We start from the raw sequence: 24,751 nt of genomic DNA, 5'->3' as shown, positions 1-24,751 counted from the left end.
TACTTCCATACGAAAGAGGGTGACACAATCCTAAAACAATCGCTCAGGAAAAAGGGGTTTGGGGGACAAAAATGATGAAAAACATTTTTACAAAAGCACTTGAAACGATGCTCAAAGATATACCATAAGTGTGATGAGATTCTCCGGGCTCACTCATGCAATATTCCCAAAAGCAAAAAGGATTTTCATACACAGCAGTTGCTGGAGTCCACTTTGTGGGACCGGAATCTCCGAGGAGTGGAAAGTGTCCGAGAGATATAAGAACCATAAATCTCAGTTATGGACGGCGTGATACGACTTTTGGGATTGAGTGTGAGCCAATTTGATTTATAGTTCAAATCTAGGCAGTTTTTCCACTTTATTCGAAAGTGGGTAGCGCTCAGCAATTTTTGTTTGAATTTGCACAAATCTGGTAGATATCAAGTTACTCATTGGAAAAAAATGGCAAAAAACTGTCACTCTAATGAGCAGTACGACAATGTTTTGCTGACACGTGTGTACCGAAAATCAGCACGAAAGACGTCGTTCTCATCTGTACCTTCCTACTTTGGTCCATATCATTAGCACGCTGTAGCATCCATCGTGCGATTCAACAAATCCTACGTACATATATACCTAACAACAACGTCTTTTATGCGTGCCAATATGGAAAATCCCATACGCAATGATTGGTTCCCTTCGTTTCGGGATGTTGATGGTTACGGAAATAATGAACCCCCAACAGAAGGAAGACAGATAAATTTGGGGACGACAAAATAAGGATCATCTGAATCCTAACTGAGATGGTAAAAGAACATTGGAATCCGGTTTGCCGAGCAACACGGCGATGAATCTGCTCTGTTGTAACAATCATAAATTTTAGGCAGATGGCAGCATCAGCAACATCATTGAGAGCCAGCCGCCGAAATGTTTATCGTGCATCTGTGTGGGTCTAGGGCAACCAAAATAATAACTATCATTGCACCGATTCTGCTTTCACTGTTTTGGAAGTTGGCCATACAATTCACTAATGCTTAAACCGCCAACCTTCATCATACCTACTATTTAAGCCAACTTATTTCCCGACCGGGACTCGATCCCATGACCATTGGCTTAGAAGACAAGGTCACGATCCTTTAGGTTACGATCCTATAGGCCACGATCTGCTGGATTGTAATCAGTAAACTTAAAGACGACGAACCCAATTCTTTAAAGGAAACTGATAACCCTATGGCCAGGTTCATTAGAAACCCTCGATAGCAAATCAAAACAACCCCAACTACCAAGTATAAGTGGGGTGAGCAATGAAAGAAAAAGGAGAAAAAAACGAGTGTGTATGATTTGAATGTCTCGTCCATGCGTTTCTATGGAAAATCAACGACGACGACTACTAAGATGATTCTCACTTCCTTTGTTGGTAAACACGGAGCGCATGGATTGCTTTGTGAGCACTGGCGAAAAGTTGAGCCTGACTGCTGGAAGTCCTGGAAGGAATCTATTGTTATTATTTCCCTGTGTCGTAGAAACACATCATTAGCGTTTGACTATAGTGATTGGTAACGTTTTGCTAAATGTTTGGCTGCCTTTTTTCCTGTCCGGTTGTTGAATTCGAAATGCATTTGAGGTACATTTGTACCTATCATGCATACATGACAAACCTAATCTGATGGTTTTAGTGAAAAATGAAAAGAGTTTGATCAGGTGACATTTAACGTATTCAACTACAGACCCCGTTCGTTTTTAGCAACATTCGATTTTGGCAACATTCGATTTTGGCAACATTACCATTAAGTTTTCTTTATAACAGGACCAATTTAATCTAGACAAACACCAAAAATACGTTTTAATGTTTTGAAATAGTGATAAAATAAAACAATAAAAACAAACGTTTTTCAAAAAATTTATAAAGTACTTAAAAATGACAAAAAGATGAAAAAATCAAAGTAAAAAAACAAATTCAAACAAATGACTGAAAATGACAAAAAACAACTAAAAAATGATGAAGAACGACAAAAACTGCAAATATGACAAATGAAAACAAACATTATAAACAAAACAAGAAAAGTGGAGAAATACATCAAAAACATGATGGAGAAATTGCAAATGGTCGGAAATTGACCAAAAATAACGTGTTTGCTAATAAAAATAATTATTTGTAAAAATAACTGAAAAAAAAGTTGAGTAAAAAAACCGTTCGATTTTGACAACATTCGATTTTGGCAACACAAAATGTACGGGCGTGTTGCCAAAATCGAACGGGGTCTGTACCTACATTGTTTAGTTTCTTTTTTATTACAGATCACGATTATTATTTATTCCATGATAATGAAACCAAATTATTATTTTCTAAGATATTCAAAGTCGAATTCTAGTTTTTCTACCAATTTTAATTTCCAGATCCGTTACAAATATACATCTTCCATCGCGATCATTCCAAGGTTAACAACTCAAACAGAAGATATTACAATTTCATTTCCTGGTGACGTGCCCTCACTTGCTTCCGTTACGATTCTTGCAATCCAGTAGGAACTACGTCCGAGGATAAACTTCCATCCCGTCCGTCATAGCCATGTCCGGAATGGACGCAACCTACAACAATCATCAGCAAGCTCGCCCAGGGACAGAGAGAGAGGGTACAAGCGCGTCAGAAGAATGCTCATGTGTAATTTATTTTATGATCCTTTTTTTATTCGCCTCACCCTTTCGGCTCTCTTTTTTCCCCGTCAAGCGGACTGCCACCCACTTCCTGTTTGACGACCGGGCGCAAACACACAGACATCCCTTACGAGCTGGCCCGTACGCTTCCTGAGCTTCCCTCGGCTTGCTATGATGATGGACGACACATCACACCACAGCACAGTAAGCTAGCCAGCCTGCCAGCCAACTAGAAGCGGACGAAAACAGGGAGAATTCGCATTTTCCTTCCGCCGATCTGCTGCTGGCCTGCTGCGATGAACCGGGAATGGGGTGACTGTGCACCATTCTCGGTCGGTTGTGTGGTGTGTGCAACAGAACATTATATATTCAGCGCATACATTTTCCATATATTATATTTTATTTCATACATTAAATTTGAACCGACGCATGCGCCTCGGAAAATGGCGCTCGGAAGCACGCGAGGATATGATAGGATTGATTTCGCATCTGTGGATGCTGAAGTGTAAAGTTATTTTGAATTGACAAAGAGCAGGATTTTTTTTCTTTACTGGTATACAACGACGATTTACTGTCAGAGAAAAATTAATTGCTTTGTCGTGCATGATAAAATAATTTTTTTTTAAATTTTCAATGTTTTGATGAGAAACGAAATTTGATTTATTAATTAAACTATGAATTAAAAACACTGATAAAAGAGCGAAGCTCATCAACTTTCTTGAAAAAAAGTACTATCAAATATATCAATTCCAAAACCTTTCGGTTAAATTACCCTTCCCACTTTTCGTTTGTCATGGTCTCTGTAATAGATAACAAAGCAAATCGGGAACATGTCAATTAAAATTTTGATCCCAAATGACATAAATATGCATAAAACACCGAAATTTGGTTTGTTTCAAAAAATTCTTCGTCGAAAATCGAATATCCGTTTTACAAAGAAAATTTATTTTTTTATGAAATGTTCGCAATTGGCTTGCAAAATGAATCACAACTCGCTCCTAATCACATAATGACGATTTGAATGAATATAAGGCATCCCAATTTTTCACAAAGGTGGTCTATGTATTTTTCTCTAGGGTGGTCTTAAATAAAATTAAAAGTAAATTTATTGAAATTCAAAGTGGAAAATTTGGCTAGGATCTCATTAATCGAACGATGATCTAAATTGTTTTTCTCTTCATCATATAACACTGAGTTTCAAACAATTTTTTTTTTTCATTTTTGTAATTTTTGTAATTTTTGTCATTTTTGTAATTTTTGTAATTTTTGTCATTTTTGTCATTTTTGTCATTTTTGTCATTTCTGTCATTTCTGTCATTTTTGTCATTTTTGTCATTTTTGTCATTTTTGTCATTTTTGTCATTTTTGTCATTTTTGTCATTTTTGTCATTTTTGTCATTTTTGTCATTTTTGTCATTTTTGTCATTTTTTGTCATTTTTGTCATTTTTGTCATTTTTGTCATTTTTGTCATTTTTGTCATTTTTGTCATTTTTGTCATTTTTGTCATTTTTGTCATTTTTGTCATTTTTGTCATTTTTGTCATTTTTGTCATTTTTGTCATTTTTGTCATTTTTGTCATTTTTGTCATTTTTGTCATTTTTGTCATTTTTGTCATTTTTGTCATTTTTGTCATTTTTGTCATTTTTGTCATTTTTGTCATTTTTGTCATTTTTGTCATTTTTGTCATTTTTGTCATTTTTGTCATTTTTGTCATTTTTGTCATTTTTGTCATTTTTGTCATTTTTGTCATTTTTGTCATTTTTGTCATTTTTGTCATTTTTGTCATTTTTGTCATTTTTGTCATTTTTGTCATTTTTGTCATTTTTGTCATTTTTGTCATTTTTGTCATTTTTGTCATTTTTGTCATTTTTGTCATTTTTGTCATTTTTGTCATTTTTGTCATTTTTGTCATTTTTGTCATTTTTGTCATTTTTGTCATTTTTGTCATTTTTGTCATTTTTGTCATTTTTGTCATTTTTGTCATTTTTGTCATTTTTGTCATTTTTGTCATTTTTGTCATTTTTGTCATTTTTGTCATTTTTGTCATTTTTGTCATTTTTGTCATTTTTGTCATTTTTGTCATTTTTGTCATTTTTGTCATTTTTGTCATTTTTGTCATTTTTGTCATTTTTGTCATTTTTGTCATTTTTGTCATTTTTGTCATTTTTGTCATTTTTGTCATTTTTGTCATTTTTGTCATTTTTGTCATTTTTGTCATTTTTGTCATTTTTGTCATTTTTGTCATTTTTGTCATTTTTGTCATTTTTGTCATTTTTGTCATTTTTGTCATTTTTGTCATTTTTGTCATTTTTGTCATTTTTGTCATTTTTGTCATTTTTGTCATTTTTGTCATTTTTGTCATTTTTGTCATTTTTGTCATTTTTGTCATTTTTGTCATTTTTGTCATTTTTGTCATTTTTGTCATTTTTGTCATTTTTGTCATTTTTGTCATTTTTGTCATTTTTGTCATTTTTGTCATTTTTGTCATTTTTGTCATTTTTGTCATTTTTGTCATTTTTGTCATTTTTGTCATTTTTGTCATTTTTGTCATTTTTGTCATTTTTGTCATTTTTGTCATTTTTGTCATTTTTGTCATTTTTGTCATTTTTGTCATTTTTGTCATTTTTGTCATTTCTGTCATTTTTGTCATTTTTGTCATTTTTGTCATTTTTGTCATTTTTGTCATTTTTGTCATTTTTGTCATTTTTGTCATTTTTGTCATTTTTGTCATTTTTGTCATTTTTGTCATTTTTGTCATTTTTGTCATTTTTGTCATTTTTGTCATTTTTGTCATTTTTGTCATTTTTGTCATTTTTGTCATTTTTGTCATTTTTGTCATTTTTGTCATTTTTGTCATTTTTGTCATTTTTGTCATTTTTGTCATTTTTGTCATTTTTGTCATTTTTGTCATTTTTGTCATTTTTGTCATTTTTGTCATTTTTGTCATTTTTGTCATTTTTGTCATTTTTGTCATTTTTGTCATTTTTGTCATTTTTGTCATTTTTGTCATTTTTGTCATTTTTGTCATTTTTGTCATTTTTGTCATTTTTGTCATTTTTGTCATTTTTGTCATTTTTGTCATTTTTGTCATTTTTGTCATTTTTGTCATTTTTGTCATTTTTGTCATTTTTGTCATTTTTGTCATTTTTGTCATTTTTGTCATTTTTGTCATTTTTGTCATTTTTGTCATTTTTGTCATTTTTGTCATTTTTGTCATTTTTGTCATTTTTGTCATTTTTGTCATTTTTGTCATTTTTGTCATTTTTGTCATTTTTGTCATTTTTGTCATTTTTGTCATTTTTGTCATTTTTGTCATTTTTGTCATTTTTGTCATTTTTGTCATTTTTGTCATTTTTGTCATTTTTGTCATTTTTGTCATTTTTGTCATTTTTGTCATTTTTGTCATTTTTGTCATTTTTGTCATTTTTGTCATTTTTGTCATTTTTGTCATTTTTGTCATTTTTGTCATTTTTGTCATTTTTGTCATTTTTGTCATTTTTGTCATTTTTGTCATTTTTGTCATTTTTGTCATTTTTGTCATTTTTGTCATTTTTGTCATTTTTGTCATTTTTGTCATTTTTGTCATTTTTGTCATTTTTGTCATTTTTGTCATTTTTGTCATTTTTGTCATTTTTGTCATTTTTGTCATTTTTGTCATTTTTGTCATTTTTGTCATTTTTGTCATTTTTGTCATTTTTGTCATTTTTGTCATTTTTGTCATTTTTGTCATTTTTGTCATTTTTGTCATTTTTGTCATTTTTGTCATTTTTGTCATTTTTGTCATTTTTGTCATTTTTGTCATTTTTGTCATTTTTGTCATTTTTGTCATTTTTGTCATTTTTGTCATTTTTGTCATTTTTGTCATTTTTGTCATTTTTGTCATTTTTGTCATTTTTGTCATTTTTGTCATTTTTGTCATTTTTGTCATTTTTGTCATTTTTGTCATTTTTGTCATTTTTGTCATTTTTGTCATTTTTGTCATTTTTGTCATTTTTGTCATTTTTGTCATTTTTGTCATTTTTGTCATTTTTGTCATTTTTGTCATTTTTGTCATTTTTGTCATTTTTGTCATTTTTGTCATTTTTGTCATTTTTGTCATTTTTGTCATTTTTGTCATTTTTGTCATTTTTGTCATTTTTGTCATTTTTGTCATTTTTGTCATTTTTGTCATTTTTGTCATTTTTGTCATTTTTGTCATTTTTGTCATTTTTGTCATTTTTGTCATTTTTGTCATTTTTGTCATTTTTGTCATTTTTGTCATTTTTGTCATTTTTGTCATTTTTGTCATTTTTGTCATTTTTGTCATTTTTGTCATTTTTGTCATTTTTGTCATTTTTGTCATTTTTGTCATTTTTGTCATTTTTGTCATTTTTGTCATTTTTGTCATTTTTGTCATTTTTGTCATTTTTGTCATTTTTGTCATTTTTGTCATTTTTGTCATTTTTGTCATTTTTGTCATTTTTGTCATTTTTGTCATTTTTGTCATTTTTGTCATTTTTGTCATTTTTGTCATTTTTGTCATTTTTGTCATTTTTGTCATTTTTGTCATTTTTGTCATTTTTGTCATTTTTGTCATTTTTGTCATTTTTGTCATTTTTGTCATTTTTGTCATTTTTGTCATTTTTGTCATTTTTGTCATTTTTGTCATTTTTGTCATTTTTGTCATTTTTGTCATTTTTGTCATTTTTGTCATTTTTGTCATTTTTGTCATTTTTGTCATTTTTGTCATTTTTGTCATTTTTGTCATTTTTGTCATTTTTGTCATTTTTGTCATTTTTGTCATTTTTGTCATTTTTGTCATTTTTGTCATTTTTGTCATTTTTGTCATTTTTGTCATTTTTGTCATTTTTGTCATTTTTGTCATTTTTGTCATTTTTGTCATTTTTGTCATTTTTGTCATTTTTGTCATTTTTGTCATTTTTGTCATTTTTGTCATTTTTGTCATTTTTGTCATTTTTGTCATTTTTGTCATTTTTGTCATTTTTGTCATTTTTGTCATTTTTGTCATTTTTGTCATTTTTGTCATTTTTGTCATTTTTGTCATTTTTGTCATTTTTGTCATTTTTGTCATTTTTGTCATTTTTGTCATTTTTGTCATTTTTGTCATTTTTGTCATTTTTGTCATTTTTGTCATTTTTGTCATTTTTGTCATTTTTGTCATTTTTGTCATTTTTGTCATTTTTGTCATTTTTGTCATTTTTGTCATTTTTGTCATTTTTGTCATTTTTGTCATTTTTGTCATTTTTGTCATTTTTGTCATTTTTGTCATTTTTGTCATTTTTGTCATTTTTGTCATTTTTGTCATTTTTGTCATTTTTGTCATTTTTGTCATTTTTGTCATTTTTGTCATTTTTGTCATTTTTGTCATTTTTGTCATTTTTGTCATTTTTGTCATTTTTGTCATTTTTGTCATTTTTGTCATTTTTGTCATTTTTGTCATTTTTGTCATTTTTGTCATTTTTGTCATTTTTGTCATTTTTGTCATTTTTGTCATTTTTGTCATTTTTGTCATTTTTGTCATTTTTGTCATTTTTGTCATTTTTGTCATTTTTGTCATTTTTGTCATTTTTGTCATTTTTGTCATTTTTGTCATTTTTGTCATTTTTGTCATTTTTGTCATTTTTGTCATTTTTGTCATTTTTGTCATTTTTGTCATTTTTGTCATTTTTGTCATTTTTGTCATTTTTGTCATTTTTGTCATTTTTGTCATTTTTGTCATTTTTGTCATTTTTGTCATTTTTGTCATTTTTGTCATTTTTGTCATTTTTGTCATTTTTGTCATTTTTGTCATTTTTGTCATTTTTGTCATTTTTGTCATTTTTGTCATTTTTGTCATTTTTGTCATTTTTGTCATTTTTGTCATTTTTGTCATTTTTGTCATTTTTGTCATTTTTGTCATTTTTGTCATTTTTGTCATTTTTGTCATTTTTGTCATTTTTGTCATTTTTGTCATTTTTGTCATTTTTGTCATTTTTGTCATTTTTGTCATTTTTGTCATTTTTGTCATTTTTGTCATTTTTGTCATTTTTGTCATTTTTGTCATTTTTGTCATTTTTGTCATTTTTGTCATTTTTGTCATTTTTGTCATTTTTGTCATTTTTGTCATTTTTGTCATTTTTGTCATTTTTGTCATTTTTGTCATTTTTGTCATTTTTGTCATTTTTGTCATTTTTGTCATTTTTGTCATTTTTGTCATTTTTGTCATTTTTGTCATTTTTGTCATTTTTGTCATTTTTGTCATTTTTGTCATTTTTGTCATTTTTGTCATTTTTGTCATTTTTGTCATTTTTGTCATTTTTGTCATTTTTGTCATTTTTGTCATTTTTGTCATTTTTGTCATTTTTGTCATTTTTGTCATTTTTGTCATTTTTGTCAGTTTTGTCATTTTTGTCATTTTGGTCATTTTTGTCATTTTTGTCATTTTTGTCATTTTGTCATTTTTGTCATTTTTGTCATTTTTCTCATTTTTGTTATTTTTGTCATTTTTGTCATTTTTGTCATTTTTGTCATTTTTGACATTTTTGTCATTTTTGTCATTTTTGTCATTTTTGTCATTTTTGTCATTTTTGTCATTTTTGTCATTTTTGTCATTTTTGTCATTTTTGTCATTTTTGTCATTTTTGTCATTTTTGTCATTTTTGTCATTTTTGTCATTTTTGTCATTTTTGTCATTTTTGTCATTTTTGTCATTTTTGTCATTTTTGTCATTTTTGTCATTTTTGTCATTTTTGTCATTTTTGTCATTTTTGTCATTTTTGTCATTTTTGTCATTTTTGTCATTTTTGTCATTTTTGTCATTTTTGTCATTTTTGTCATTTTTGTCATTTTTGTCATTTTTGTCATTTTTGTCATTTTTGTCATTTTTGTCATTTTTGTCATTTTTGTCATTTTTGTCATTTTTGTCATTTTTGTCATTTTTGTCATTTTTGTCATTTTTGTCATTTTTGTCATTTTTGTCATTTTTGTCATTTTTGTCATTTTTGTCATTTTTGTCATTTTTGTCATTTTTGTCATTTTTGTCATTTTTGTCATTTTTGTCATTTTCTTCATTTTTGTCATTTCCGTCCTTTTTGTCATTTTTGTCATTTTTGTCATTTTTGTCATTTTAGTCATTTTTGTCATTTTTGTCATTTTTGTCATTTTTGTCATTTTTGTCATTTTTGTCATTTTTGTCATTTTTGTCATTATTGTCATTTTTGTCATTTTTGTCATTTTTGTCATTTTTGTCATTTTTGTCATTTTTGTCATTTTTGTCATTTTTGTCATTTTTGTCATTTTTGTCATTTTTGTCATTTTTGTCATTTTTGTCATTTTTGTCATTTTTGTCATTTTTGTCATTTCCGTCCTTTTTGTCACATCGTAGAACGTCAAAAATCGACACCATACACACCGATTTGAAAGCAGCCTTCGACCGCGTCAACCACAAGATTTTACTAGCTAAACTTGAAAAATTTAGTGTAGAAGACGTTATAGTAAAGTGGATGGAATCATACCTAGAAGAGTATGTATCAGTGAAAATTGGATCTCACGAATCCAAGGAATTCCAGAACAACTAACGTGTCCCATAGGGGAGTAACCTTGGTCCGCTTCTTTTCTCCATTTTCTTCAACGATATTCTGTTAGCACTCCCTGAAGAGTGCCGGCTGGCATATTCTGATGACCTAAAAATCTATAGCAAGATAAAAACGAGCACTGACTGTCACGACTTACAACGTTACATTAAAGAATTCAGCGATTGGTGTTGCATGAACTGCCAAGCTATCAGTATCCCAAGATGTGCTATCTGGGTCACCCATTGAACGCTGTACTTCTTTCAAGGACTGGAGTTATTTTGGATGGAAAACTAACATTTCGTGAACACTATTTGACCATCATTGCGAAAGCCAATTAAAACCTCGGCTTCATTCACTACGCTTCAACACGAAAAAAAAACCAAAGGTATTCAATAGGTCTCTTTCTCATGATTTCTAAAGATTTAGGTTTTTGAATTTTTTGTTGTTGGAAAACAAGGAATAAAATCTAAACAAGACGTATCTCTAGCTTCCTATGAACTTATTAGCAATCCAAAGCAAGAAATGTGGACTCCTCACACAGTGATTTCAAATCATAGTTTTTCCGCACCTGAACCCTTACAATAACAGACGAAAGATAAAGAGGAAAGTGTGTCCAGTCCACTGGTAAACCGAACGCACGACCATTTCGATGATGAACGCCGTTGCAAAAGGGCGTTATGTCTCAATTACCGACCGGGAGGCAGCAGAAGTCGCTTGCCAGCAACTAAATATGTATTTGCAGCGAATACAGAACGCGCTGCTGTTTCCAGGGATGATTTCACGCTCCAGCAAACCGGGACCAATGTCAAAATAGCGTTGATTTACGGAACGGTTCATTAGAATGATTTAATAAGGTAGCCAAACATCCCTATGGATGTTAGGGATGCTCCCGGTAGCCATGGAAACGGAATAATTTAAATACACACAAGTCCTGTTGTTTTTGTTTTTTTCTGACGCGGAAGAAATAACTTGAATCGGAATGAGCGCCAAAAGTAGGCTTTGGAGGTAGATTTTCTGATTAGACGCAAATCCCGGTCGCAGCACATGGTCATCTTCGCCTACTAGGACGATGCTTCCTGCCAGGACATGAATACATTTGGCTGTGACACAAGCATCATCCCACGCACAGAATGAAAGTAATAAATTAAATATTCACCAGAACACGTACATGGGCATTTAATTAAACGAGAAAATCAAGCAAGGGGAGCGAAAATGTTCCTTTGAATACGGTTTTGTTTGAACAGTTTCGTAGGAAAATGTTTGCAAGGAAGAGAAAGTACTTATACACTTCTCTATACCATGTGTGTAGTGTCATTGTGAGGCTACCGGGCCAGGATTGACATTCGTACGGATTCTGGCGATTGGATAATGAACTTTGGAGGGGACCCTCAGCTCTGTACCTTTATTCATGCTTATTTACTTGAGCGGCATCAAGATTAGAATAATTGCATTTTCTTATCGCTTCCAGAGCAGACGTGTTTGCTTCTCGGGGGTGGAAAAACTTTCACAACCGAAAAGAAAAACTTCAGCCTTCCGAGGGAAGAACCAATAGAACGGCAGTCTACTTGACGCAAAATTTTGCATTATTCCGGACAAGACATCTCGAAGAAAACAGTACCATATGTCGGTGACAGTCACATCATTTTTTATTCCATCAGCGAAAAACTACTTCCTTCTGAGATGAAAAAATCACCTAATGAACCAGGTCGATTTCCATGATGACCGTTCTCATCATCGGAAATGTCGTTCGGCTTGACATTTGCCTCGTTTTCCACCCTCCATAAAAAATAGACCACTGAGACCATCATAGTAGCCTTAACGATATGCTTGCTTAGAGACAAGCTTCCAGCGCACACTTTGCTATGTTTGCTTTGAATAATCCAATCATTTTTCATTCGTTTAGCGAATGAAGCTGACCCCTTGGTTGGTCGAAGTTGACCGAAAAAAAATGCAGTTTGGAACTTCTAAGTTTTTTTTGTCGCTTCCAGAGGCTGAAGAGGCTGTGATAATTCACTTTTTATGACGCCCAATTTTTCACGGATGTCCACGCATAAATTGAGCCAGCGACTCCGAACTGGGAAACATGATTGATTGAATGGACTATGAAGAAAACTTCGTTTAATGTGTTTCTCGACAGCAAGTGCACATTGTTTCATTGCAAAATGTAATCGAAAAAATTTCATCGAATTCAGACATAATTTAAAAGATAACCGCAAATATAAATATTTCGTTAGTTACTTGCTAAAATCCTATTAGATTATCGACTTGAAGACACTGAGATTTCTTAGTCATTGGTTCCTTTTTTATTAAAAGGATTTTTTTTTAAATTTTTTATTTTTTTCCCTTCCCCAAGTACAATTGCTTGGATCCAAATTTAGGAGAAATGGGGTGAATTTGAGCTTATCCTCAAAAGGAGTTCTCCAAGTAAGACTTATAATTTATATTTAAGTATAAATTTATATTTTTAATTACCAATCCACGAGCCACATATTGTTTCAAATGATGACTGAAAATTAATTTAAAAGAAGTACTAAGTCTAATTAAAGAATTCACAATACACTAAAAACTTTTCTTCCGAAAACATCCATCGAAACATCCAAGTGTTCAGAAAAACGGTTGAATGAATAAAAAAATGACAAAAATGACAAAAATGACAAAAATGAAAAAAATGAAAAAAATGACAAAAGTGACAAAAGTGACAAAAATGACAAAAATGACAAAAATGACAAAAATGACAAAAATGACAAAAATGACAAAAATGACAAAAATGACAAAAATGACAAAAATGACAAAAATGACAAAAATGACAAAAATGACAAAAATGACAAAAATGACAAAAATGACAAAAATGACAAAAATGACAAAAATGACAAAAATGACAAAAATGACAAAAATGACAAAAATGACAAAAATGACAAAAATGACAAAAATGACAAAAATGACAAAAATGACAAAAATGACAAAAATGACAAAAATGACAAAAATGACAAAAATGACAAAAATGACAAAAAATGACAAAAATGACAAAAATGACAAAAATGACAAAAATGACAAAAATGACAAAAATGACAAAAATGACAAAAATGACAAAAATGACAAAAATGACAAAAATGACAAAAATGACAAAAATGACAAAAATGACAAAAATGACAAAAATGACAAAAATGACAAAAATGACAAAAATGACAAAAATGACAAAAATGACAAAAATGACAAAAATGACAAAAATGACAAAAATGACAAAAATGACAAAAATGACAAAAATGACAAAAATGACAAAAAATGACAAAAATGACAAAAATGACAAAAATGACAAAAATGACAAAAATGACAAAAATGACAAAAATGACAAAAATGACAAAAATTATAAAAATGACAAAAATGACAAAAATGACAAAAATGACAAAAATGACAAAAATGACAAAAATGACAAAAATGACAAAAATGACAAAAATGACAAAAATGACAAAAATGACAAAAATGACAAAAATGACAAAAATGACAAAAATAACAAAAATGACAAAAATGACAAAAATGACAAAAATTACAAAAATGACAAAAATGACAAAAATGACAAAAATGACAAAAATGACAAAAATGACAAAAATGACAAAAATGACAAAAATGACAAAAATGACAAAAATGACAAAAATGACAAAAATGACAAAAATGACAAAAATGACAAAAATGACAAAAATGACAAAAATGACAAAAATGACAAAAATGAAAAAAATGACAAAAATGACAAAAATGACAAAAATGACAAAAATGACAAAAATGACAAAAATGACAAAAATGACAAAAATGACAAAAATGACAAAAATGACAAAAATGACAAAAATGACAAAAATGACAAAAATGACAAAAATGACAAAAATGACAAAAATGACAAAAATGACAAAAATGACAGAAATGACAAAAATGACAAAAATAACAAAAATGACAAAAATGACAAAAATGACAAAAATGACAAAAATGACAAAAATGACAGAAATGACAAAAATGACAATATTGATTTAAGTAGATTTTAGTTGATTTGAGTAGATTTCAGTAGACTCAAGTATTTTTTCTGTGGGGCACCAGAAATTCGTGCAGAATTAAAAACAGAAGTGTTCAATATTCTGCGAAAAATCGTGGATGATCTTGAGTTTGAGAAATTAAAAAATGACCCCAAATCGACTCAGGTTAATTTCCATAATGTTCTAAGATGTACAATTAGAAATTTTAATCATCAGTTGCAGGACTTGTTGAACTTTGAATTGAAACACTGTAAATTTATATTCTTTAAGAAATTAACGACCCTCTCCATGATTTAAACAACATGTTTTGGTAATGCTTGAAAAAAAAAATACAATCTTTGGAACAGCTCATCCGCACACGTTACCTAACCCAAACAACAAAAAAACCGATCCCAAAGCCACCCTCCCGAAGTTTTGCAATTTTTTTAGTTTGTATTTTTTTCTTTCCCTCAATCCATGGCTCAAGCAGGACTCGAACTGACATCGTCCAGTTTTATTCCTTTTCCGTTCCGTTCCCTTTTTTTTCGCTCTGCCAATCTATAAATTGGACTCACTGTCAGTTTCGCAAATGGAAGAATAATATTGATCCCACGCAACATTTCCTATGAATTTGATTTTGTCTGCGTATGCTTTTATTTCTTTTTCGATGCTTCCTCCACTGAAGAATTTGTAAAGGAAAATGTCCCTTCGAATTTTTATTTTGGAGTTCTAGAAAGACAAACTCACACTCTATCTTAAAACTCATGCATTATTATTATTGTTCCTGTTGTTATTATGATGTTTTCAAATTCAGTTTATTGTCATCGCAAGAAGAAGTAAAAAAAGTTGACAACATTTTTTACTTGGGAGGAAAATTTTTGCCCTTTTTTCGAGTGGTTTTCTGCAGCATTCTTTGGCAATTTAGGCAAATCCCGAAAACTTGACCCCACCTTGTGCGAGGTTTATGATAATAAATCCCATTTTCATGGTAGGGTTTTTCAACTTAAATTTTCAACCGCACACAGGTCTGGCTGAGGGTGAATCGTGTTGGTTTGGTGAGTAGATAACAATAACCGTTGTTCGCAACTTTTTGGCATGTACGTGCGTGTCCCGGGAATTTTGGCAGCGGGAGTTTGATTTCAAATCCAAATTGAATTGAACGCAATTCGAGCATGTCACTTTTATGCCACGACATCAATGCTTCGAATGCTGGAATTACGGAATCGTATCGAATTTGACCGAACCTTCGAGTATGTTGGACCTTCGGCCACACTAATAGGATGTCCAATTTCGCATTGTCGAATTGCTGTTTCTCTAAAATTGCTCTCGTAAGGTGTAGGTGCGTGGCATTTGGAAACGAAGGGCAGAGAGGGGGTGGGGTGTGCGTTCAACAGCACTCTCACAAAAGGTCTCGGTATTTCAAAGTGTGTAGAGTGGAAAAAAAGAAATTTCGGAATTTCATTTCCAAGTGAAAATCCCAGAAAATTCATTAGCGAACAAACAGCAGCACACCGGCTAACGAGAACGAAAGTTTCGATATAAGAAATTTCCCCCTCCACCTGTAATCAGATTTTTGCTTCGCTGTCAGATTGTGAATCGCAAATTGAAGCGGTTTTTTATTTCAACCTACACAACAGTACATTTTTGCAGCACCGAACAGCGATGTTCGGTAAGGTGAATGTTTTGTGGAAAAAAGTGTTAAACACAGTTGTGCATTGATGATAAGTTTAAATCGCCGATTGTGCATTTCTGAAATAAAGTTACAATTTACTACATTTCAGGGCGTGAACTTAAATCTTATTTCAAACAATGTTTTGTTGCTCAAAATTTATTTTTTTCATTAGGAGAACGAGGAAATTAATAATAACAAAGGAGAATTTTACTATTAGGATAGATACTCTAGATTTCGACAGGAGCTAGTTTTCGAAAAAATTTTAATGAAAGGCTTATCTTTCTGTATCTATGTTCATATTTTTCTATTTTTGCTGTCCCACTTTAGTATACGTTGAACATAAAAATTCTTCTAAATAAGTTATTGAATAGTAGTAAATCAATAATTTAAAAGTAATATTCTAAATCCTCTGTGAATTCAATGCCATCGACCAAATAAGAATGATTTTGAATCCCGAAAAAAACCCCTTCTATTTGATTAAACCAACATAAAAGGAATCAATGAATGGATAAGGTTCTGAAATCAATCTTTTCGGTAATTTATTTTATATTTTGGCTAACATTTAATGAAATTTCAACTGTTTTTTGAGCTGTCGAAAACTAGCGCTGCAAATTTACCTAATAATCTATTTTTCGACACCCATCTTCTTCGGTGTGTTTATACTGTTTCCATGGTGTTAAAAACGCCGTGAAGTAGACAAGCGATTCCAAAACGCAAATATTCATATTGCTGAGCTAACAAAGGAGGTGGAAATATGCTTGTCGAAAAATAAAACTATTTGTGTCGAAAACTTAATGTCGAAAACTAGATCATCGAGAGGTTTTAGTAAAAGGATAATAATGTTGAGAATTCAGGGGGTAGCTTACCGCTTTTGATTCGAATCGGAGGTTTTACTTTCCGTTGCTCGGTGTAGGAAAGTAGTAGCATAGAACGATTCCTTCTGCGCTGGCCAATTGGTTCGTTTGCTCCATTTATTCGCTGCTAACTTGACTCACTGCTGCTAGCGGGTCAGGAGACAAGTTCTTGGTGCACTTAATCCAGGCCGCACACAATTCACAGCAACATTCGCGCCTTTCCGGGTTTCGGATGTGCTTTGGAAACACAAAATAGACGACCGATTTACGATGACAAACAAATGAAACACCACTTGATTAATTTTAATAACTCGACCGACGGTACAAACAAGTAGTACGGAGCTGATGTTATCACTTCGAGCTTTATTTCAGACTAACTTATGCTGTGTTGTTGTTGTTGCTATCAGCTGGTTGGTGAGTTACCGTGCAAACAATTCATCCGGTAACTCACTGCTATGTTGTGTGTCAACTAGGGTTGTTCACATTTTTTACGTTTTACAATTAATAGAAATAATTCAAGGAAATTTTACACATATTATAAACTATAGGTTTGATCACAAACAGTTGTTTTGAAACTTTTGGTCAATAAAAAAGGTAAAGAATGAAGAAAAAAGTCTGATTCATATAACCAATCATATTTGAAATGAAAAACTTTAGTCAAATTGTTTATTTACATGGTTTTTCTGACAAATCAAGCAAAAACTGTCGAAATCTAGGTGTTTTACCCTATTAACGTTTGGTTTTTCTTTTAAAAGGCACAATTAGTCTCAGGAGCCACGATATTTTACTCGAAATCTACAGATAGCCTATACACCAGGCGCTTTAAACTTCGCTTATAAGACCTTTCGGCAACATTGTTTTAATTGTAGACATTCAGGCGCTTTCCTTGTACAGTGGTATATAAATTTCATTTTCTTCAATATTCCAAATTTAGATTCTAGAAAATAATTTCCATATCAAAAACTCATATAAATTTATAGTTGATTCCATTATCATTCTAGATTATAGAAAAAAAAATGGCTTAATGACAAGTAAACTAACAATTTGTCATTGAGAAATCAGATTGTATGCAACTCATTTTTTAGAATACGAAAAGAAGGTGTAGGCGTTTGTTGAACCGTCAGCACACATTTTTTTTCGGCTTCAAATATCTTCCAAAAATTCAAAGCATTTTCATGGTTTTCCAAGATGTTTATTATCAAATTCGATTTAATTGTTGTTGATAAGTTAGTGAAATCGTTTGTTCAAAAGTTGAATGTTAAAGATGTTATGATAAAAGTGCTGTTATTTCAACAATGGATTAATGGACGAAATGGAAAAGTGAGATGCATGCGACAATTGAAGAACATAGAAAAACGTTAGTGCTTAAAACATTTATTGGTAAAATTCAACGAAGATGAACACACGATGTTTGTGGAAAGTTTTTCTTCAAGATCTATATCTGATCTCCTTCAAATTGTGAGAACATACCTTCTGGGAGTGTTGCGGATGCGGATTTTGCTGCTTAGAAATTGGTGAGCTTTTCTTAATTACCAACTGCCATTCTGTTTTAGAATGAACCTGTGTGAAGTGAAGATTTTGTTGTGAATTTTATCAAATTTTGTATCAAAGTGACAAAAAAATCGATAAAAATTCAAACTTAGAAACGAAGGTAAATAAATGCAATTGCCGGTATTGGGAGTTTTTTTTCTTTTCCATGCTTTTGTCATACTGCAGTCTGGTAATGCTATGCTTGCTGCGACCATATCAGTTTGCTACTTTTTGAATTCTGGCAGTATGGTTGTTGTTCCTTTGGTAAAAAGATTAGAATGCTTTTTTTTTACTTTAAACTTAATTTAAAAACCCAAAAGAATTGTACACACTTTTGTCTGTATGTAGAACTTAAAAAACATTTTGTTTCATTTCATTTTTTCTGGTTTCGATAAAATTGCTTAAATTTATACAAGTTTCATCGTTCAAAGCACCGTCACTCAAATTCCAATCGAATGCCTCTCAAATGATCGTCATCACCACTCTAGGGTTCCGCTTTTAGCCAGCTGGCAGCAGCTAAATCAGCATCCGGGTTTTCGTACTTCACCAAACACACAATAAATCAAGTAGAAACATCTAAAAGTCAACTACAGCCATCTCGTTCCTGGACTCGGTCGAATCAATATGCTTTCCTCTTCACCCGCCCTTGCAAGTATGGATGGAGGCCCGGATGGAGCCTTTTAGAAGATGATGACCGGAAGGAGGACCTGCGGAGTTCCGGCGGACCTTTTTTCCTTTTCCGTTCATTTCAAATGCCATCCCCGAGAAAAAAAAGTGGAATGGAAATCTTTCAATTTGATTTGAAGAGTTTTTCATTTGAGCGTTTCCATTTTCGGACCCAATTTCGGCTCATTCTTATCCTGACGATGGCCTCTTTTCGAAATGGATCTTCAATCCAAATACACGTTTCCGTGTCGTTCCGCACCACAACTCCTGCCCTAAGATTCCGGGTCCTTGTATTCGAAAAAAAGGACTCGACCAATCGTGTCGTGGGTTTCCATTTTCCAGTATGTACCTACAGGATACCTACCCGGTGTTTTCCTCCTGCCGGTCTTATCAGCTCGTCGACATCGTTATTCCAATTTCAATTTCACATTTAACTTTTAGCATCCTCTCGGCAGCACCAGCACAACACACGTTTGTACATCTGGATACATACATACATTCACATACGAGTTTCCTGGGAAGGAGTCCTTTAGGCACTTGCTCGTTAACGGAGCCCCGGAAACACTTGGATGCGGATTGCGAATGTTAGGGCGTGTCGAAGCTCGTTTCACATTTTACAGTGATTTTATTAAAAAAAAGGTATTTAATTCTTTTCTGGTGAGTCAAAGCAATCAAAAGGGAATCTTTCATTTAGCTTATTTAAACCTCTCCTGTTTTCACTGCCTTGGTATGATTGAAAAATTAAAAAATTGTAGCATAAATGAACGGGATCAAAGGAAATAACAAATAAAATGTCAATCCTAGAGTTGAATGTGTCCGCCTCGAGAACTGGTGTTTCTATCTTTGGTTTACATTCCGATGGATCCGGTTTCCGGAACAGGAAACAGTATTCCGGGAAAGTTTTTTTTACCCAGCGAACCTAATTTGGAACTTGATCAACGGCTAATAACAGTTGGAGGAACCAGTGTTAAGTGTGTTAAAAAAGTCCACAATTACCAATTCAACTGTTTTTCCACTGTTTCACTTAAGATCATTCTTGGCAGGAGGCAAAAACTTTGTGTCCGTTTTTCAATCAACGCCTACTCCGACTCCTTAAACAATGCGAATAATTTTAGATATTTCATTCAAATTTGATATACAAACCAATGTTCTTCGAAATAGCAGGTTACCTCATCTGCCATATTGGTTGACAGATTTCCAGAATGATGATGTAGTTGTTATGAAAAATAGCGAATATTGTATTGAATTCTTCAGTTTTGCCTTAAAATTTATTTTTATGCCAGTAACTTGAACGCCACTGTTCAGTGATGCGTTAATTTGACTCCCCCGATTTATGAGCTTCTCAAATAAATTCGGAATTTGCTGCGGAAATATCTGAAGTTTCGTAGAAATTACAATTGCTGGAAACTATATACATTTTTTTTTATTGTAAGCTTGAAAATTGAAGATATCGCAAGTGGACACAATCTTGTTTTCAAATCCTAAAAAATTATTGGGCAAAATGAAGAGAATTTTGTTCAAATATTTGATTTAATCGACACGGTTTGTTTTACGAACGCTAGCAGTGGGGGGCGGCATACGCTCGTTCTCCTGAAAGGACACACAATATTGTGGCGATCTTGTACAAGAAAAAAAAAAGCAACACGACAAGGCAAAATAAATTTAACTAACGTGGATTCTCTTTCAACGTATTTCTTCTTATTAGAAATTCCGCTTGGACACATGTATAAAATAGCACCGGTATCCTACACATAAACTCCAGCTAAATTGTGCTCTTTTTGCAGTGGACGCAAAACGTTAAAAAATCCCCTCCAGTGGAGGCTCCGGCCGCTTTTTTTTCTGTCGACAAGGATCAAAACTCCCCCTCGATGAGTTTTCCCGATTTTTTCTGTCAGGATTTTTGCTGTCGGGATCACATTTCTAATTTTCTAATTACGACTCTTCCTTTGATTTGCTTCACTCAACAATGCCCACTTGAGCGGAATTTTCAGTGTTGCGTGTGCACAATTTCCACTACAAAACACAAAAATCTCGGAAGGCACAACACCGACTTGGGTTTGTTCTTAAAATTCCATTCGCCAAAGCTAAGCCACCCACCCTTCTCAAACATGCCAAATACCTAGCCTAGCGCACGTTTCGTCGCTCGCCTGCTTTGCTGAATTCGATCCAGCTGTCAATCAAGCCCGAGGGTGACGTCCGCTTTTTGGAAAAAACTGTAATGGCTGTTCAAATTCTTTACGACTACCTTTGATATTAAAAGTTTAGATTGTGTTTTTTTTTTGCTGTTAATTTCACAAAATCTTCCGAATTTCCGAAAGTGACAAATATTCCGAAAAACGCACAGGTCAATTAGATTTTTTAAAATGTTTAGATTCCCTTAACAATGTAATCGAACTCAGCTTGGTAGAACACAGGCAGGATTCGGTAGTACGCAAAGGACAATTTTTCGTTGAATATTTACCATTCCCAATCAAAACATGTAAAATTAACCAAAACTCGCATCATAAGTTATTCAGAAGGGTTTACTTAAGAGCCTTTTTTCGACCTCGAAACGAACTTACAGGGTTCTAAATGAAAGTTAAAACCAAACATGAGCGTTTAAGACATATTTAAAACCGATGTTATTTTTAATAAACCTGAAAATTAACTTGGTTTCATTTTGAAACTTATTTGGAACTCGTGTCACATAAAGAAATGAAAAATCTTATCAAATCACTTTAGAATTTTTCAAGAGAAACAATTAAAAAACTCAAATAATTACCTTTGTTCATTCCAGTAAAGTTATCCAATTCAAATATGCAAAATCCAGTAATCCAGAGTTATCCAATGCTATCCAATTGTATCCAATGTTATCCAGTATATTGCAGAGTAGGTAATCCATAGCTGTTCAAGTGATTGTCGTAACATTGAATTTCCAAAACAAACTGATGTCTCACTGTCGAATCCTTCATCCTGCCGACTATCACTTTGCATAACACGAACGAAAACGAATACGGAACTTGTCGTTTAGCGAGACGACAATCATGCGCAATTTGCATTTTAAAACTTCCCGTTTAAAAAATTCAATTCCGGTCGGACAACAAAAAAAACCTCGAGATACGATCGCTTCCAACATCCAATCGGAACTGAACCCTTCGACTCACCCAGCTCAAAGGGTAACCCTTCTGTGTAACAAAGATTTTTTAACCCCTTTATGTATAATACCTAAAAAAGAAGCAACCCTTCCCATTTCCATCGTTACTGCCGTACGCCTACTCTGATTTCAATATCGGAAGGGCAGGGGTGCCAACTGCTGAAAATCAAAATGGCCACATCGCCCGGCCATCCCCTATGAGTTGATGTTTAGCATACCTACTCTTTACTAAAAAACGCGTTCTGCGCAGAAAGGGGTTGACTTTTTTATAAATGATGATTCTAGCACTCAAATGACTTTCTCATCAGTTACAAACCGTAGGGAAAACAAATAAAATAACAATACTTAATATTAACAGCTAGGAGATTCCTTTCATAATTGCAATTTCTTGACCAAAACTATCAGTCCAACATGAGCATCTACAGAGGTTCCATGTTTTCAATTATCAAATCAAACAATTTCATACCTACTTTACATAACAACGAACGCAATTAAACTTTATTGTTTTTATATTGCAGGAAAAAGTCGATTTTCCGCCCAATCTAAACTCAACTTTCATGCTAACGACGTGTTAATTGGCCGATGTTTTCTGTAATCAACCCCAAAGTAAAAAGCAGGTAAGGCACGCCACGCGACCCTTCGCGTTGTTTATGCATGAAATTTAATACCTACTGTTTTTGACTGGTGGTACCATGTTTGCTGGAAAGCGATGACAGACGACAAAACGGGACCTCGCTTTTTGTTAAACGCGACGCGGGCGCTGAATTTGGTTCAGTTACCTGACTGGCATTCTGTACAAACGCATTACGGAATAATTATTCATAAAGCAGTAGCAGCACATGACCGGAAGTGTCAGATGGATTACGTACGAACGACAATTGTTCGAGCCTATCGGCGTCATCATCATTAGGTTATGGTTCAGTGACAAGCCCGTCTAATTGTGTGGCGTGTGTCAAACGGAGTAGGCGTGGGAATTTATTCAAAAAAACGGAGAAGTTATATGTTTAAATTTTAAGATATTTTATGCGAAAATGGTTAATTCACTCAGTGCTTATTGAGTAGCTTTATTGTATTTAGTCGGTGGATAGGAATGTTCTGCTGTTTACTAATTCGCGAGAAATCTGTTTTTGACCAAACGGGAGTATCTACTGGACGAAAAACTCTGGATACATTAGATAGAAACCTGATCTGAAACTAAGTTGTCTGCATACTAAATTAATCAGATCATATCTAATTTTGAATAAAAAAGCACACATGGCACTCGGATAATGCCGAAGTGCAATCGATAAAAACTTGTGACTCAAACGCAAACATATTCACGAAATTTGTTCCACAGTTTCGGCCTACTGTGGTTGCAAAAACAATCAGTTGCAACACTTCGCACATCACCAAATCACCTTCAAAGAATGGGTCTTTTATGAATGTCCTGATCATTCACAACAAATCCTACTGCAGCACTAGAGACCCTGAAGGTTCATTAACAAACGGCCGTGCATGTGCAGGAATTTACTCTCACGATTCGAGCATAGAACATTCTCAACTTCAGTTGATATTGTACAGTCTTTCATTCTGAGCTATTTATGTTACTGTGTATGTACTTTAAAACAAAACATAAATTTCTGTTTAGATAGTCAAGCAGCTATTAAATCACTAAGTGCTCCTAGTTTTAGATCAAAACTGGTAATTGCATGCCGGAAATCAATCGAAGAACTTGCTAAGGGCAATGGAATGCAACCTTCAAACGTATGCGACGACGAACTCCAAAAGGGTTTTAAATTTCTGCAACATTTCAATCTAATATGCATCTAGATTGAAGACCATAGAAAGGAACCCAATCAAACTAGCTACACTTTGCTTGCCTTTGTGGGTCTCGGTTGATTTCGGCTTCGGTGGAGGCATCTTCTTGAGGGTCGGCTTCTGCGTCGTAGAAAGATTTGAATGCCGTGTGGCATTTGTTTCTGCTCATTGTTGTCCCCCATATTTAAAAATATAGGATAAAAATTTGATGGTGGAGTACGAGTTTCCCTGGTTTGGCTGCAACGTTGTTCGGAGGAGAAGAAATCGGATTTGTTCGTTTTCGGACCTTCTGTTGGGTTGGTGTTGTTTGTTGGCTGTGATGCGGAATACTCTCGTCCATGTGAGATGAATCACTCAGAACTCAGAATACTACACAAATTCGCTGATACTTTTCCAGGGAGACTGCTTTTCACAATTTCCGCATAACTTTTTTGAGATATCCGTAACATTTTAGCTCATTCTTCCCGAGCTCGTTTTTTTTTTGTATTCCGAACATTCAGCTAATGTGGTATGGATTCCTTCACAATGGAGACAGGTATTTAGTTTGGACGTACACATATCAGGTGCATGAAGTAGGCCACATTTGCTACACTTTGGCTGGTTGTTGCAAAATTTTGCCGAATGTTCGTAACGTTGGCAACGGGTAAACAACATGGATTTCGTTGAAAACAGTCGCACTGCAATCAGCAATCGTTCAATTTCTAGTAATGTAATGTTACGTAAATTGATTTGAATGGTGTAAGCTGTTTCAATCCGTTCACTAATTAGGATTCCATGAGCTATTGACACTCCAATATAGCAACTGGCGAAACTCGAGGATCTTTAAATTTCACTTTTCCTTACAAAACTAACTGCTCATAAATAAGATCAGCTTGTTTTACTACCCCAGCTATTTCCACTCGATCGCTAGGTG

The 24,751-nt window shown here is 32.9% G+C and overlaps 2 protein-coding genes across 5 annotated transcripts in view; one reads left to right on the top strand and one right to left on the bottom strand.

Moving 5' to 3' along the window:
- Positions 1-22,009, bottom strand: part of LOC129745689 (uncharacterized) — a 71,475-nt gene extending 49,466 nt beyond the window's left edge. For all 4 annotated transcript variants that reach the window (XM_055738971.1, XM_055738967.1, XM_055738972.1 and 1 more), the window contains exon 1: positions 21,670-22,009. In XM_055738971.1, the coding sequence (XP_055594946.1) occupies positions 21,670-21,679 (10 nt within the window). In that variant the 5' untranslated portion in view covers positions 21,680-22,009. The remainder of the gene's footprint in view (positions 1-21,669) is intronic.
- Positions 1-24,751, top strand: part of LOC129745692 (60S ribosomal protein L9) — a 285,451-nt gene that overhangs the window by 201,522 nt on the left and 59,178 nt on the right. The window lies entirely within an intron of this gene.

The sequence above is a fragment of the Uranotaenia lowii genome, chromosome 2, assembly GCF_029784155.1.
Source record: "Uranotaenia lowii strain MFRU-FL chromosome 2, ASM2978415v1, whole genome shotgun sequence".
Taxonomy (NCBI): Eukaryota; Metazoa; Arthropoda; class Insecta; order Diptera; family Culicidae; genus Uranotaenia; species Uranotaenia lowii.
Note: the sequence above shows the minus strand (reverse complement) of the source record. Positions and strands in the feature narration are given on the sequence as shown.